At 41.4% G+C, this 17,500-nt stretch overlaps 1 protein-coding gene across 2 annotated transcripts in view; it reads right to left on the bottom strand.

Moving 5' to 3' along the window:
• LOC123509397 (kin of IRRE-like protein 1) overlaps positions 1-17,500 on the bottom strand; it is a 48,551-nt gene that overhangs the window by 817 nt on the left and 30,234 nt on the right. Inside the window, exons 4-8 of one of the 2 annotated variants that reach the window (XM_045263691.1) lie at positions 12,144-12,276; positions 9,278-9,428; positions 5,686-5,834; positions 2,967-3,094; positions 1-916 (exon numbers count right to left, since the gene is read on the bottom strand). The exon at positions 1-916 is cut by the window's left edge and continues 817 nt beyond it. In XM_045263691.1, coding sequence (XP_045119626.1) covers positions 2,985-3,094; positions 5,686-5,834; positions 9,278-9,428; positions 12,144-12,276 — 543 coding nt within the window. In that variant the 3' untranslated portion in view covers positions 1-916; positions 2,967-2,984. Of the gene's footprint in view, positions 917-2,966; positions 3,095-3,855; positions 4,023-5,685; positions 5,835-9,277; positions 9,429-12,143; positions 12,277-17,500 lie in introns of those variants that run through there. The other variant, XM_045263692.1, reaches the window with a different exon arrangement.

Raw genomic sequence — 17,500 nt, 5'->3', positions numbered from 1 at the left:
CTCTTCAATTCTAACCACCTATTTTCATCAATCGTTGTTTCCCTTTCCATTGAGTCCTTAAGACCAGGAGAGGCAGACTTACTTCCTTCCTTCCTTTCTTCCTTCCTTCCTTCCTTCCTTCGTGGCGTCACCGTAACTCTTTCCAAACTAACACTTAATTTAGCGTCTCAGTAGTTACCGTCACACACACACACACACACACACACACACACACACACACACACACACACACACACACACACACACACTGATGGGGGAAGTTCATAAAGTTTCGTTATTTTCTCTTTTCCTGTTGTTACGTTATGTTCAAAATCGTGTTTTTTATTTTACTGATTTCTTTTCAGCCGCTCTTTTGTTATAGACGTGTTTAGAGAGAGAGAGAGAGAGAGAGAGAGAGAGAGAGAGAGAGAGAGAGAGAGAGATTTAGTTAGAGGCGCCAGCAGTGAATGAGGCGAGAAATTATGAGATGACTATAATGGCAAGAAATAAAGTTGTCAGGGATGATGGAAGCGATTGTAGAAAGAGGGTGAGGGAAGACTGGAGGGGGTGGTGGTGGTGGTGGTGGTGGTGGTAGCGTTAGTGAATGATCGATGGTAATGGAAATGGTGGTGATGTAATAGTAGTAGTAGTAGTAATAGTAGTAGTAACAGTAGTAGTAGTAGTAGTAGTAGTAGTAGTAGTAATAGTAGTTAGTGATAATGACTCTAATCAAAACCAGAATTATAATGCCAATGATTTTCTCCGTCTCTTTCTCGTCACACCACCACAGTGAAGATTCTATGGTGATGTTCTTGGCGGTGGTGATGGTGGTGGTGGTGGTGGTGGTGGTGGTGGTGGCGGTGGTGTTAGTGATTCGGAAAAAATAGAGGAAGAATGATAGATCGCTGTGTCTCTTTCACCTCAGCGTCTCCTCCTCCTGTGAAGAGAAGATATGAAAAAGTTGTTAGCGTTCTCTTCTAGTTCCTCTTTCTTTTCCTTCTCCTCCTTCTCCTCTCCCTCCTCCTCTCCTCTTCATCTTTTCTACCTTCACTTTTTTCCCCTCTGTACTTCCGTTTGTCTTCTTTCTTATGTTAATGCTCTTTGTCCTCCTCCTCCTCCTCCTCCTCCTCCTCCTCCTCCTCCTCCTCTTCCTCATTCTGCATCGTCGTTTTCCTCTTATCCTTCTTTTCCTTCTCCTCCTTCTCATCTTTCTCTTTGTGTTTGTCTTCTTTCTCATGTTGTTGCTATGTGTCTTGTACATTTTTACTACTTTTCCTCCTCCTCCTCCTCCTCCTTCCTCTCCTTCATCTCCTCCTCTTCCTCCTTATCTTCCATTTCCTCTGCTAAACATACCTAATATCCATGAAGAAGGAACACACACACACACACACACACACACACACACACACACACACACACACACACACACACACACACACACACACACACACACACACACACACACACACACACACTTGAAGATCATTTTAATTTCATCATTGTAAAAGAAAATAACTGAAAACAAACAATGGAAGAGAGAGAGAGAGAGAGAGAGAGAGAGAGAGAGAGAGAGAGACCCAGCTGACCACAAGGGGAAGGGGCCGAGCGTGTTTGCCTCTCTCAGGTGAATCAATATCCATTACCAGGTGATAGGTGAGGTACCGCCGCGCCACAACATAACTCACACACACACACACACACACACACACACACACACACACACACACACACACACACACACACACACACACACACACACACACACACATACACAGACCTCTCCTTCATTTGTCTGTTTCATGTCGAAAAGGAGGAAGAGGAGGAGGAGGAGGAGGAGGAGGAGGAGGAGGAGGAAGAGGAGGAGGAGGAGAAGTGTGTATCATAGTTGTGTTAAGGTTCAAAGGAGGAGAAGGAGGAAATAGATAAAGAAGGAGGAGGAGGAGGAGGAGGAGAAGGACCAATCGGTGTTGTGTATTGTATTGAAAGTTAGAGAAAGGAAAGGTATGAGAGAGAGAGAGAGAGAGAGAGAGAGAGAGAGAGAGAGAGAGAGAGAGAGAGAGAGAGAGAGAGAGAGAGAGAGAGAGAGAGAGAGAGAGAGAGAGAGAAGGCTTGTTTTATTAATCTTATCGTCATTCTTCTTACTCTCATCATTCTTAGATTCATCCGCCATCTCTTCCATTCATCATTCTTAATAAAATAATTTCTTTTCTCTCTCCTTTTTTCCCATTTTTCCCTCACGGAGACAGACGTACGTGGATGGCAATTATATTTCCTCTTGTAATTAATCCTCTTCTTCCTCTTCTTTCCTCCTCCTCCTCCTCCTCCTCCTCCTCCTCCTCCTCCTCCTTCTCCTCCTCCTCGTGTGATTAATAGGTAGCAGGATGGTTCTTGAGATTTCTTATGTTATATTGCTACGAGTGTAAAAAATAAAGACTTTTTTTTCTCTTCCTTTTTTCTCCTCTCCTGTTTTCTCCTCCTCTTGTTTCTCTTCTCTTTTTTCTCTTCTGTTTTTTTTTAGTATTTTATTGTGTGTTCTTATTTTTTTTATCTTTTCTTATTATCTTTTTATTTCTTGTTTCTTAATTTATTTCCTTCCCATCTTTCTCTCTCTCTCTCTCTCTCTCTCTCTCTCTCTCTCTCTCTCTCTCTCTAACTTTTCTCCTGCTTTTTTTATTTTATTTTAGTTTACACACACACACACACACACACACACACACACACACACACACACACACACACACACACACACACACACACACACACACACACACACACACACACACACGTGGAACACAAGGACAAGTACTATAAATAACTTCTTTTCCATCTCTTCTCCTCCTCCATCTCCCCCTCCTCCTCCTCCTCCACCTCACTCACTCACTCACTCACTCACTCACTCACTCACTCACTCACTCACTCACACACACACACACACACACACACACACACACACACACACACACACACACACACACACACACACTCACCAGGGGGCAGGAGCAGCGTCACCGCCAACAGGGCCACACCAACAGTAGCATTACCAGCAGGATACACACACGCGGGTCTCCTCGGTGTGTGACGCTGCCGGCAGTGTGTACGGCAGCTGATTCCTCTCCTGTGGCAGCCGCGTCAGGAGGGAGAGAGGCGAGGTGGATGAGGGTTAGAGGGACAGGAATGTACTTAGCAGTGGAGGAGTGGAAGAGTGATAAGGAATAAAGGGAAGGGAAAGGAGGTGGAGGAAAATTATGTGTTTGCGAAGGGAGAGGAACGGAGATTGAAGATAGAATAGGAAAGGAGTTCATTGAAAAGAGAAGGAGAGATAGAAGTTAAAAGAAGATAGACTGATTAAAAAAAGTAAGAACTGTCTTTAAGATTGAGGGAGGGAAAAGAGATAAATGGAGGAATAGATAAATTAGGAAAGGAAGGAAGGGGAAAAAGTGAAGAAAATAAATTGATTAGGAAGAAAAGTAAGGTTTGTGTTGGAAAATATCTGATGAAAGGAGTGAAGAAAAGAGAAGAAGGATTTGAGTGAGGAAAAAAATAAGTAATAGCGGAAATTGAAGGGAAAGAAAGTGGAAAAGTGGAAATGTAAGCAGTGAGTTGAACATTGAGATGGAAATGAAACAGAGCAGGGAAGACAAAGGGAAACAGAAGCTTAGTGGGGAGAAAAAGGAGAGAGATAGAAATGAATGAAATAGAGTGAATTATTGAGGAAAAATGGAAATGGAAACAGTGGGTTGAAAATTTAGGAATGGAAATAAAAAAAAAATTACAAGGAAGACAAAAGAAAAGAGAGAGAGAGAGAGAGAGAGAGAGAGAGAGAGAGAGAGAGAGAGAGAGAGAGAGAAATGGAGGAAATATAGTGAATTATTGAGGAAAGTACGTGTATTGGATATTGAAAGAATAGAATTTACGAAATGGAAATAAAAAAATGCGAAAAAAAGGTAAAGAGAGAAAATAAGAAAAAAAAGGAAGGAGAAAAAGAAGAAGGAAGAAAGAAAAGATAAAATGAAGAAAGGAAAGAAGGAAATAAGAAAATCAGGCTGAGAAATAAGGAAAGGAGGGGAGATAAAAAAAAAAAAAGCAAGAGAGAGCAGGAAGGAAGGAGAGAACGAAAGGGAGAGAGAAAAAAAGAGAGAGAGAAAATAAGTGAGGATTACATGAATACAAACAGTAGACAAACACAGCTATACAAACACACCAGTAAACCAAGCTAATGTAACCAGGCAACCACACACAGTCAAGGTCACTCACCCGAAGCACTCAAAGCCCTGTCACCCACAAAAGACAATTACTCAGTCAATCACCCACTAAAGCACACAGAACACCCACAAAAGACCCTCATTTACCCACCAAAGACACACACACGGTAACCAAAGAAACTTACTCACTCAATCACAACTAAAACGCACAAAAAAACAACAGAAAGACCAAAACGCACCAGAAAAGATCCTCAGCCAGCCAGAAAACATCCAAAACACACAAAAACACCTAAAACACCCACAGAAATCAGAAAAAACATCCAAAACACCCCAAAAACACCCAAAAACACCAGAACACCACAAAAATTTATTACTCACCCAGAAAACACATAAAACACCCAAAACACACAGAGAATCACCAAAACACACCACAAATAATTCTTCACCCACCCAGGGAAAACACCCGATGCACCTAAAACACCCACAGAAGTACCAAAACACACCCACATAACCCAAAAAACACCCAAAACACAAAACACCCACAAAAGCACCAAAACGCACCTACATAACCCCGAAAAACACCCAAAACACCCAAAACACCACCAGAAACACTCAGAAACACCATAAAAACACACTCATTCACTCTTAAACACCCAAAACACGAAACACCCTCAAAATACACCAAAAGACCCACAAAAACACCCACAGAACCCACAAAACCAGCCAAATCACACGAAATACCAATAAAACACAGCACAAAAATTCATCACTCACACAGAAAAACACACAACACACAATACACACATAGAATCAGCAAAACACACCACAAAACTCTTTATCCATCCATAAAAACACACAAAACACACAAATTACATACAATTACACCAAATACACCACAGAAAACACTCACCCACCGCAAAACACAAAAACACCCAAAATACACGCAAAACACTACAAAACTCTTCACTGATCCAGAAAAATAGCCAAAACACACAAAACACCACCAAAACACACAAAACACAAAACACACCAAAACACACCAAAACACACACACACACAACACACACAAAACACACACAAAAACACCACACCAACACACAAAACACACCACCAAAAAACACAAAAAACACCACCAAAACACACACAAAACACCACCAAAACACACAAAACACCACCAAAACAAACAAAACACCACCAAAACACACAAAACACCACCAAAACACACAAAACACCACCAAAAACACAAAACACACCAAAAAACAAAACACCACCAAAACACAAAACACCACAAAACACACAAAACACACCAAAAACACACAAACACACCACACACAAAACACCACCAAAACACACAAAACACCAAAACACACAAAACACCACCAAAACACACAAAACACCACCAAAACACACAAAACCCTCCAGAAATATCCACAAAAACCTCTCACTCACACACAAAGCCACTCATAGCACACTCACCAACCTTCACACGACCCCAAAAACTCACCATTGACCACGTGGACCAAGACAGAGGCGGCGTCAGCGAACTGGGGAACACACGTATAGTTACCCACGTCACTCCTCATGGCCCTTGTAATGAAGAGCTTGGAGGTGGTCCTGGTGGGCGTCTTCTCGATCTCTACGCTCACCCCGCCCCTGCAGAGAGAGAGAGAGAGAGAGAGAGAGAGAGAGAGAGAGAGAGAGAGAGAGAGAGAGAGATACATATTATATAGTTTAAATGATTACTCTGTGATTTTTCCTGTTTTCTTATTTTCTGAGAGAGAGAGAGAGAGAGAGAGAGAGAGAGAGAGAGAGACTAACAATTTCCCTTTCATAGTATTTTCCACGAAAGAGCTCACGAGGAAAAAGGTCTTCGTTAAGCTTCTCCTCCTCCTCCTCCTCCTCCTCCTCCTCCTCCTCTTCTTTTCCTCCTCTTTTTCTTCTTCCTTTTTCTACACCAGGCACCAAAAGTACTTGGAGGAGGAGGAGGAGGAGGAGGAGGAGGAGGAGGTAGGAGTGTGGTGGGATATAGAGTACGACTGTAGTGACATCTGGTGGGAGAAAGGAGGAGGAGAAGGAAGAGGAGGAGAAGGAAGAGGAGGAGGAGGAAGAGGAGGAGGAGGAGAAGGAGGAAGAGGAGGAGGAAGAAGTTACACAAGAACGAAACCGAAACCGCATTTAGGATTAGATTGCATTGCGTGAGAGAGAGAGAGAGAGAGAGAGAGAGAGAGAGAGAGAGAGAGAGAGAGTGGAAGAGTGTGAGTGAATTCTCTCTCTCTCTCTCTCTCTCTCTCTCTCTCTCTCTCTCTCTTCCAACGAATTATTTCCTTTCTCTCCCTGGGTCCGTTCTAATTTTTTCCCATCTCCTCCTCCTCCTCCTCCTCCTCCTCCTCCTCCTGCTCCTCCTCCTCCTTCTCCAGGGAACACAAGCTTTCGTCACGTCACTCCCCCTACTCCTTCCCTTCCCTTCCCTCCCCTCCCCACCCCTTCCCTTCTCTTCCCCTCCCCTTCCCTCACTTGGACCGCCAGAATACTTTGTGAAATATGACATGCATTTCATATCCAATCTCTTTTGACGAGCTGACGTGCAAAAGAGGATCTCGAACACACACACACACACACACACACACACACACACACGATATCTAGCTAGGTGATGCTTACTTAATCTTGTGTGTGTTTTGTTTTTTTTTTTGTTGTTGTTGTTGTTGTTGTTGTTGTTGTTGTTGTTGTTGTTGTTGTTTTCATTGTGTGTTCTACTTTATAAATTTGTGTAATTCCGATATATTTGTTCTTTTTTTGTGTAGTTTTTTTTTATTTTTTTGATGTTTTCTTGTTCCTCCTCCTTTTTCTCCTCCTCTTCCTCCTCATCCTTTCTTTTTTTGTTTAGTTTTGTTTCATTCATATTTTTCTCGTTCCTTTCCTCCTTTTCCAATTCCTACTCCTAATCCTTTCTTCTTCCTCTCGTCTTCCTTCACCACCACCATCACTACCACCACCACCATCACCACCACCTGCTCCCTCTTCCGAGCCAAAACGCAGGTGTCTCCTTTTCCACGGTGCAAATTACCCTTCCTTCCTGCCTTCGTCCTCCATCCCTCACGTATTAGCACCCTCAGGTCATCAGGTGCTCACGCCAGGTGTTCTCGCCCTCCTCGTCTTGGCGTGCGTCATGTTTACCTAAGTGACCCCTTCAAAGACACCTGGTCTAATCCGTTTTCTTTCTGTGTTTGTGTGTTTCGTTTTCTTTCACTAATTTTCTGTTTTATTTATTTGTTATTATCATTACTGTTATTGTTTTTTCTTTAGGTTTCTGTCGTTCCCCCCTCCTCTCTCTCTCTCTCTCTCTCTCTCTCTCTCTCTCTCTCTCTCTCTCTCTCTCTCTCTCATAATACATCCTGGTTTTGATATGTTAGAGAGAGAGAGAGAGAGAGAGAGAGAGTTCGGGTATGTGACTGGAACAGGTAAGAAAGAAAAAGACAGGAAGAAGGATTACCGTGGAGGAGGAGGAGGAGGAGGAGGAGGAGGAGGAGGAGGAGGAGGAGGAGGAGGAGGAGGAGGAGGAGGAGGAGGAAGTGGAGCAGGAGGAAGGGGGTGGGTGGCAGATTTGCTGATGTAGAGTGATATAAATTTCCCTCAAGTACTTCACGTGAAAGATTTATTTAGTGACTCGTCCTTGACTCAGCTTAACTCATCCTGACTCACGCTGACTCACTCTTGTCCTCATTAATTTGCTTTTTACATTCATCACTGTTTTTTTATTCCTTCTCTTCATCCTGTAGCTTCTCCTCTTCCTCCTTCTCTTTCTTCTCTTCCTCGTTTTCTTCCTCCTCCTCTTATATCTAATCATTCTCATCTTTATCCATATAGTTCTTCTCCTACTCTTCCTACTCCTCCTTCTCCTCTTCTCTTCTCTCCTCTCCTCTCCTCTCCTCCACTTCCTCCTCTTCTTAAATCTCCTTCATCACCTAATCCTTTTCATCTTCATCCCGGTATCTTCTCCTATTCTTCCTCCTCCTCCTCTCTTCTCCTCTCCTCTCTTCCTACTCCTTTCTCTTCTCCCGGTAGTTCTTCTACTCTTCCACCTTCTCCTCCTTCTCCTTTTCTCCTTTCCTCTTCCCTCTCTCATCTACTCCTCTCCTCTCCTCTCCTCTCCTCTCCTCTCCTCTCCTCTTCTCTCCTCCCCAGCATTTCAGTATCACATCACCCACTCACCTATTAAATATACAAATTCCTTTTATAAACTGAAGAAGAGATAGGTCATGAGGTCAGGTCAAGCAGAAAAAATGGCCCTACTTGAAAAAAATGACCTGTACTATAAATGAACCCTGGAAAAAAGAGGAAAAAAAAAGAATATCTGCCTTATGAATATGTGTATTAGAGTCGTGTGCTCCTCGTTATGAGTGGCCCTTTAAAGTGAATGGCCTTTTAAAACTCACCTGGGATTTGAAAGTCACCTGTATGTATTACCTGCTGGCTTGTCTAATTAGTGCCTCGCCAGGTGTGTCTTTTGTATCCTTTTTAACCTTTTTTTCTTTTTTTTCTTTTATTGTTATCGTTGGTTAAAAAAAAAAGACTGTTGGATGTTAATGAGTGTAGAGTTCGTAGGTGTTATTATTATTATTGTTATTATTATTATTATTAGTGTTATTGTTACTGCCACTGGTGTTACTTCTACTACTATTGCTACTGTTATTGTTACCTCATCCAGTCTTTCTGCTGATGGTACTGCACTACTACTTATGCTGCTGCTTCTACTACTACTACTACTACTACTACTACTACTACTACTACTACTACTACTACTACTACTACTACTTGAGAATTCTTTATGCCGTAAGTAGTAGTAGTAGTAGTAGTAGTAGTAGTAGTAGTAGTAGTAGTAGTAGTAGTAGTAGTAGTAGTAGTAGCAGTTAACTGACAAAAATATAGATACGAAATCGTAAAACCGTAAATGAATAAATAAATAAATAGATAAATAAATGAATAGATAAAGAAAAACTTACCCAAACAGAACACACACACACACACACACACACACACACACACACACACACACACACACACACACACACACACACACACACACACACACACACCTGGGAGAGTCGTAGTCCAGGGGGTGGGTGTCGCGGAACCAGGTGACTGTCCCAACGTTCTCAGAGTGAGTGTTGACGCGGCAGGTGAGGCGGATGGTGGACCCCTTCTGGATGAACACCTCTGCTGGGCCCTCGATGCGCGCCTGCTGCACTGTGGGAGGCGAAGGAGGCAAACACTGGCCATTACTCAGCACTTTGTCATGTTTCTAGTCCATTTAACCCCTTCAGTACTGGGACGCATTTCCTACCGTGAGTTTTGGGTACGTTTATTGTTGTTATTGCTGTTATTTCTCCTTTTATTTGTGAAGGTTACTTAAGCTCATTATTCAAGAGAAACCAAGCTTTTTTTTTTATCCTTCAGTACTGGGACGCATTTCTACCTTGAGTTTTGGGTACGATTACACGATTTTAGTTACATTGGGAAGGGTCTATGAAGGTCAGGAGATTAATGGCCAAAGTTTTCACTCTTCTATTCCCCACATAAACTTCTGAAACTGTTTTAAATCGCCAAATAGTAAGCAGAATAAATATGGAAACATGTCCTAGTACTGAATGGGTTAAGAGGCTCTAGCTGAAGTGGCAGGTCGAACAAGACTCTATGTTTTATATAAGAGGGGAAGTCTGAGCAAGGGCAACAAAAATAAATAAACAAAAAAAAGGCCCAATTAGATTTCAATCCCCTTCTAAGAGGATCTAGTTAGTGTGAAACGATTTTCAAGGGTGTATGGTTTTAGTGAGAGATTAGCATGGTTTTTGTATTATTAACAAGAGGAATATTCGTGTGATGGGCGTTTTAGAGTGTTTTTGTGGTTCTAGGGCAAGATTAACACCTTCAGTACCATGACACGTTTGCGTATTCATTCTAGTTGCTATTTGGTGATTTGATACAGCTTCAGAAACTCATGTGGAGGATTGAAATAGTGAGGACTGTGGCCATTAATCTTCTGAGCTCCATTGACCCTTCCTAATGTCGATAAAATGGTCTAAAAATAAATCGTACTCAAATCTCAAGGTAAAAATGTGTCACGGTACCGAAGGGGTTAACGTGGTTTCTGCGTCATTGGTAGGAGAAATACTTGTGAGAATTTGGCCAGTTATCTTTGTGGCATTTAAAGATAGTTGTGGTGTGGGGTTTCTCTCTCTCTCTCTCTCTCTCTCTCTCTCTCTCTCTCTCTCTCTCTCTCTCTCTCTCTCTCTCTCTCTCTCTCTCTCTCTCTCTCTCATTTTTACCGGGCTAGTGAATATCCTCATTATTTTAACTTCTTTCTCTCTCATTCTCTTTTCAGCCATCTTTAAATTCTCTCTAACTTTTTCACTATGGAAAGTTTCTCTCATTCTTTATCTCCTTTTTTTTTTCTTCTTCTTTCTTTCCATCTCGTTTTGTTCAGTTTTTCCCTCCTCTTTTCATCTTCTTTGAATTAGTTGTGATGTAGATTGTGGTCTAATTTTATTTCCTTTCTTTCTGGCACTGTGCATTACTTATTTTATTCCACTACTGCTACTACTACTACTACTACTACTACTACTACTACTACTACTACTACTACTACTACTACTACTACTACTACTACTACTACTACTACTACTATTACTACTACTACCACTACTACTACATTATCTTACTTACTGAGAGAGAGAGAGAGAGAGAGAGAGAGAGAGAGAGAGAGAGAGAGAGAGAGAGAGAGAGACTGAAGTGGAAGTTGGAAAAAGGAAAGGAAAGTGTTTAAAATATAGAAAGAGGAAGAGGAAGAGGAAGGCAAGGAGGAAGACGAAAGAGGGGATAGAGAAGGAGGAGAAGCAGGAGGAGGAGGAGGAGGAGGAGGAGGAGGAGCAAGAAAGTTACAGAAGTAAAAGTAGATAACATGAAAAGAAAGAGAGGAAGGAAATGAGAAAGAAGAAGAGGAGGAAGAGGAGGAGGAGGAAGAGGAGAATAAAAAATGGAGAAGGTAAAAGAGACGGGGGAAAAATGTATTTAAAGAGCGAATGAACAAAGAAGAGAAGGGAATGAATAAGGAATAGAGAAAAATGTGAAATAGGAAGAAGGAAACACGTAGAGAGAGAGAGAGAGAGAGAGAGAGAACAGGTGTATAGATGACGATGGAAGGAGAAGAGAGGGAAGGAGGTACGAATGAGGAAGAAGGAGAAACATGAAAGATTATAAGAAAAATGTGAAATAAAGGAAATAAGAAATAAAAGTGAGAAATAATGATATGTGAAAAAAGGAAGAGAATAGAAAGAAAGGAATAAACAAATAATAAAGAAAGGAATAAATTGAATAAGTGGATAGACAAGGAAAAGTGTAAAGAAGAAAATTGTTATCCCTCCTCCTCCTCCTCCTCCTCCTCCTCCTCCTCCTCCTCCTCCTCCTCCTCCTCCTCCTCCTTTATTATAGACTACAAGACACAATCATATCCTGCACTCCCTCCTCTTCCTCCTCCTCCTCCTCCTCCTCCTCCTCTTCCTTCTTATATACCTCTTGATCTTCCTCTTCTTCCTCCCTCCTCATTGATCATATCCTTCTCCTCTTCCTCCTCTTCCCCTTCTTCCTCCTCCCTCTTATATACATCATCTTCCTCTTCCTCCTCCTTACTTACTTCCTCGTCCTCTTCTTCCTCCTCTTCTTCCTCCTCCTTCTCCTCCTTCTTATATACAACTTCATCCTCCTCCTCTTCCTTACTTACTTCCTCTTCCTCTTCTTCCTCCTCCTTCTCCTCCTACTTATATACAACTTCATCATCCTCTTCCTTACTTACTCCTCTTTCCTCTTCCTCCTCCTCCTCCTCCTCATCATCATCTCCTCCTTCACATACTACTCAATACCTCTTCTACCACCACCACCACTACCTACCACCACCACTACTCTTACCTTCCACAGCGAGCAGTATTGGCAGGGATATCTTGGGGCTGGCGGACACCTGACACTCGTACACGCCGGCATCTCTGAAGGTGACTGAGGCGATCTCCAGGTACCACTTGTCACTCTTCTCTGGATGGTACACCTGTGGGTAAGAGAGAGAGTGAGATGGAGAGGTGTTAGGTGGTGATGGTGGTGGTAGTGGTGGTGGTGGTGGTGGTGGACAAAGAGGAGGAGGAAGAATATGATTGAGAGAAGGAGGAAGATTAAGGGGTGGAGAATGAGGAAGAGGAAGTGAGTTGGAGGAGGAGGAAGAGGAGGAGGAGGAGGAGGAGGAGAGAGGGGAGGAGGGGTGGAAGAAGAAGAGGAGGAATAATTTGGGAGAGGATTAATGGGTAGAAATTGGGAACTGATTGGCTAAGTGGAGAGGAGGAGGAGGAGGAGGAGGAAGAAGAGGAGGAGGAAGAAGAGGAAGAAGAGGAAAAGGAAGACTAAGAGATGATTGAGGAAATGGAGATACAAGAAGAAGAATGGAGGAGGAAGAAGAGAAAGACAAGGAGGAGAAGGAGGAAAAGGAGGAGGAGGAGGACGAGGAGGAAGAACTTGTTACGGAAGGGGAAGTTGATGCAGATGAGAGAGAGGAGAGAGAGAGAGAGAGAGAGAGAGAGAGAGAGAGACACACACACACACACACACACACACACACACCCTTCCTTTTTTTTTTTTTTTTTTTTTTTTTTTTTTTTTTTTTTGGCCATCACCCTGTCTTGGGTATTAGGCCATTTATTTATTTTTTAACTTTTCATTTTTTTAATTTCTTTTAAAATAAAGCTTTTTTTTTTAACGTATATACAATTTTTTTAATGGATTTATTTATTTATTTATTTATTTATTTATTTATTTATTTATTTATTTTTTTTTTTTTTATTTATTTTTTTTTTTTTAATATCTTAACAGTAAGTGACTTCACATATTCTCATGCACGCTTCATTCACACAGGGATCCTATACCTATCACAAAACTATTGTCCTTTGTCAGGGCATGGGGGAGGGAGGGATAAATCACAATCACACAGGGTGGCTACGTAGTATCACTACGTATTGCATATATACATGAAGGGAAAACATTCACATTAGATCACGCAAAATTGGAAACATACACACTTTCATACTTTTATTTACATAAATATATAGAATAAATACATGGAATAAATAACATAATATATACACATAAATCACAACTCTCTGATTAAATTGGCCTCAGTCAGGTAAATCATCAATCTATCGACCACATCCGGGTGTTCATCACCCAGGAGGGTGGTTTGCGTTAGCGGGAGGCCGCGACCCCGGCAATACGCCGCCAAGGGCCGCCTCTCCTCACGATAACGCACACAGTGAAGCAGGATGTGCTCGACAGAGAGTGACATTACAGCTGGAACACTGTGGTGGGAAGGCGTTGGCTATGTAGGGGAGCATGTGGGTGGGGAGGGTGCAGCCCATCCTGAGGCGTGCGAGGACCACCTCCTCCCGCCTTGTGGGGCGATTGGAGGAGGCCCACTCGCCCAGGATAGGTTTGGTGGTGTGGAGGTGGAGGTTGTCCCAGTGACTCTGCCACAGGAGTTTTGCTGATGATTTAACAACTGAGAGACATGACTGCAGATCCCGACGGAGGTTCCACGCTCCCTCGAGCTCTGCAGCAGACCGAGCTAGCATGTCAGCCTGTTCATTCCCGCGTATATTGGAATGTCCAGGCACCCAAACCAGTGAGAAGGATTTATGACATGAATTCAGCTTATTAATGATGTTGCCCTGGATTTCATTTGTATCCCTTCCCTTGCTTCAGCCTTTCATACATAAAGGTTCGAACTCTTGATTGAAGCGTCGAAGCATCATTAAGATTCGAACCGCGGATTTAAAGCGTTCCAATTTTCCACGGAGAGAGAGAAAGGGAGAGGGAGAGGGAGAGGGGAGAGAAACTCGTTTATTTCCTTCGACAAGTCAATTAACTTTTTTTTTTTTATTATTTTGTTTTATTCATTTGTTTTTTTTCTGTCCGTGTTTCGTGATTTTGTTTATTTGAGTTATTTTGTTATTTATTTATATATTTTTGTGTTCAATTTGTTTTCCGTGTCGATTCGTTCACGTGTTATTCATATTCCTGTTTCATTTTTGTCTGAATTGATTCGTTTATTAATGCTTTGCTCGTGTGTGTGTCATGTTTTATTGGATCGCTCAGCTCAACGCCTCGCCAGTACAAAGCCTTCTCTCTCTCTCTCTCTCTCTCTCTCAGTTTAAATCCTTCAATACCATGACACGTTTTTACATTCATTCTGGTTACTGTTTGGTGATTTCATACAGCTTTAGAAACTCGTGTAGGGATTGAAATAGTGAAGACTGTGGCCATTAACCGTCTGACCTCCATAGACCCTTCCTAATGCCTATAAATTGGTCTAATCCTACCCAAAACTCGTGGTAAGAATCGGTGTCAGTACAGAAAGGGTTATGTGAAGTGTTTTATATTCAAGAAATTTTATAACTAGGTGTTGCGGTGAAGTGTAATGAAGGTAAACTAATGGATATAATCTAATGAAGGTAAACTAATGGATATAATCTTAAACCTTTCTCTTTCAACCTAACCCTGAGAAGACAGATGAGCATTTTAAGGTAATCTAATGGAAATAGTCTAAAATCTTTCTCTTCCTCCACTCTTACAACGTAACAGTGAGAACAACGATGACCACTTCAAGGTAATATACTGGATATATTATAAAAACCTTTCTCTTCCTTCACCCTTGCAAGAACAACGATTACCACTTCTCACTCTCACTCTTTTCATGTACCAGAGAGGAAGATTCGAGAGGAAAAAGGAACAGAGGAGAAAAAAAGATGTTAATTGTCTCTCCACTCAGATCTCGTCATGGAACCTGCGTCTTTCCTCACACGAGTCTCATTAAGGTCTCTCTCTCTCTCTCCGGCTGCCACTCGTACGCTTTATTTATTGCCTCTCAAGGACAAGGAGGGTTTTCAAAGGCCACAATGTTTCTAGTCCGGTTTTCGAGGGTATCTTCTCTCAATTAATGTCTTGTAATTCTTGTTAATCTGCCTCTTGAGTCGTGAATAAGCTCAAAAAGTCAATTACCTTTCACGTGTGCGATCTGGCAGGTAAGACGTATAGAGAAGCTTTGAAGACTACCATTCTTTCCCTCTTCTCTCCGCTGGGATACGTGGAGGAAACATTAATAACTTTTCTCCCTGTTTTATGCAAGAGCACCGCAGTCCAGGGGAAACATAGTGCTGCACCTGCCAGTTGCTAAAGAGGAGCAGCCCAAAGGAATGTATATAAATTAAGAAAGTTTTATTTTTATTCTTACCTAATGACGCAGAATTCTTGTTAAACTCTCATCGGAAATGTGGAGACTCACAAATTTATTAGCTTCCTCTTGAGCTGTTTTGTGTGTGTGTGTGTGTGTGTGTGTGTGTGTGTGTGTGTGTGTGTGTGTGTGTGTGTGTGTGTGTGTGTGTGTGTGTGTGTTTTCCATCACGATTCTGTCAAAAGCTTCAAAACTTTTCAAAGACTTGTTTCCTCTCCTTTTGCTTCCTTTTCAAAAGTTAGAAACAGAAAGAAAGAGAAAGAGAGAGAGAGAGAGAGAGAGAGAGAGAGAGAGAGAGAGAGAGAGAGAGAGGAGAAAGAAACAGAGAAAATTGGACAGAAATCAAAACAGACATTACCATTAACTCTTAAAATACATTGAAAAGTCTCTCACCTTTCAACTACTACTACCACTACCACTACTACTACTATTACTACTACTACTACTACTACTACTACTACTACTACTACTACTACTACTACATTGACAATTTCTATTATTTCTCCTGGGTTTTGCAATATTCATGACAGACAAATAACAATAAACAACGAAAGAGAACCATTGAAAACCAAACCCTTTTCATTACGACCCAAATAATAAGCGATATGAAAATTCCCCTTTTACTTTTCAATTCTTTTCTTTTCCTTTATTCCTGTTCTTTTATTCATTTTTCCATGCTTCTCTCAATCTTTATGCGTTTCCTTCTTCATTATTCTTTATCTAGTTTACTTATCTCTCTTTCTTCCTCTTGTTTCTATTAGTTGCTCATTTTTATGTCTTTCCCTCCTTTTATTGAGTTGTGTTTTTGGTTTTTCCTATTTCTCTCTCTCTCTCTCTCTCTCTCTCTCTCTCTCTCTCTCTCTCTCTCTCTCTCTCTCTCTCTCTCTCTCTGTCTATCTATTCTTTCCTTCTCTCATCTTCATCCTTACTCATTTCTCCCTTCCCCCACCTCTCTTCCCTTTTCTCTCTGTCCTTCTCCCTTTTTATCGCTTCCCAATCTCTTCTCCCACTCATCTCAACCATTACTACTCTCTCATCTCTACTCTTCCTTCTCTCCCCCTCCCACCTCTTCTCCTCCCTCCCCACCTGTTGCTCCTCCAATCAGGGTAAGAAGCTGGTAGGCAGGACATTATTTCATTATTTCCTTTTTTCTTGCTGTTTTTTTTTTTTTTTTTGCCTAGCACTACGTAATCTACCTTCGCCCTTAACCCTTTAAAACCCTTTGCTGGTAATTGGATTTACCTGAGTGCCTGAGCTTACCTGTATCCCCTCCCCCTGCCTCCCTTCTCTCTCTCTCTCTCTCTCTCTGCTTGGTTGGCTAATGGTGTTACATCATGAGTTTGACTTTTTATCCCGTTTCTTATTTATGTTTTGGTTAGGTTAGGTTAGGTTAGGTTAGGTTAAGTTAAGTTAGGTTAGGTGAGGTTACATTGAACTTCTTAGGTTGGGTTGGGTTGAGTAGGGCTAAGTTAGGTTACGTTAGGTTCAGCTAGGTTAGATTAGGTTACATGAGTAGGTTCAGTTATGTAAGGTTGGGTTGAGTTACGCTGTTAGGTTGGGTTGGGTTGGGTTCAGCTAGGTTAGGTTATATTGGGTTAAGTTATATTGATCAGGTTTTCTTGTGTGGAAAGTTGGAAATTAAATGAAAAAAGGTTGACGATTCAGACCATAGACGAAATTAACTTTTATATATATGGGCTCGGTGAAATTTGAATTGGAAACTCTCCCAAACCAGATTAAATTCGCATGTAAGGGATGAACAAAAATAAAAGAAGTGTGCACATGAGAACGGTAAAAAGAAATAGTAATAGAAAAAGGAAATAAATAAATAAACACAGAAAATAAAACAAAAATACCTTATAGCGAAATAGTAACAACAAAATAGGTAAATAAATAAACGAATAGGTAACTCAAATAACAGAGAACAAAATAATAAAAATAGAAGAAGAATAGATAGATAAATAAACAAATAATTAGAGAAACAAAGAAAAACATAGTA

Source organism: Portunus trituberculatus, chromosome 27 (assembly GCF_017591435.1).
Source record: "Portunus trituberculatus isolate SZX2019 chromosome 27, ASM1759143v1, whole genome shotgun sequence".
NCBI lineage: Eukaryota > Metazoa > Arthropoda > Malacostraca > Decapoda > Portunidae > Portunus > Portunus trituberculatus.
This window is presented reverse-complemented; position numbering and strand designations above follow the sequence as displayed.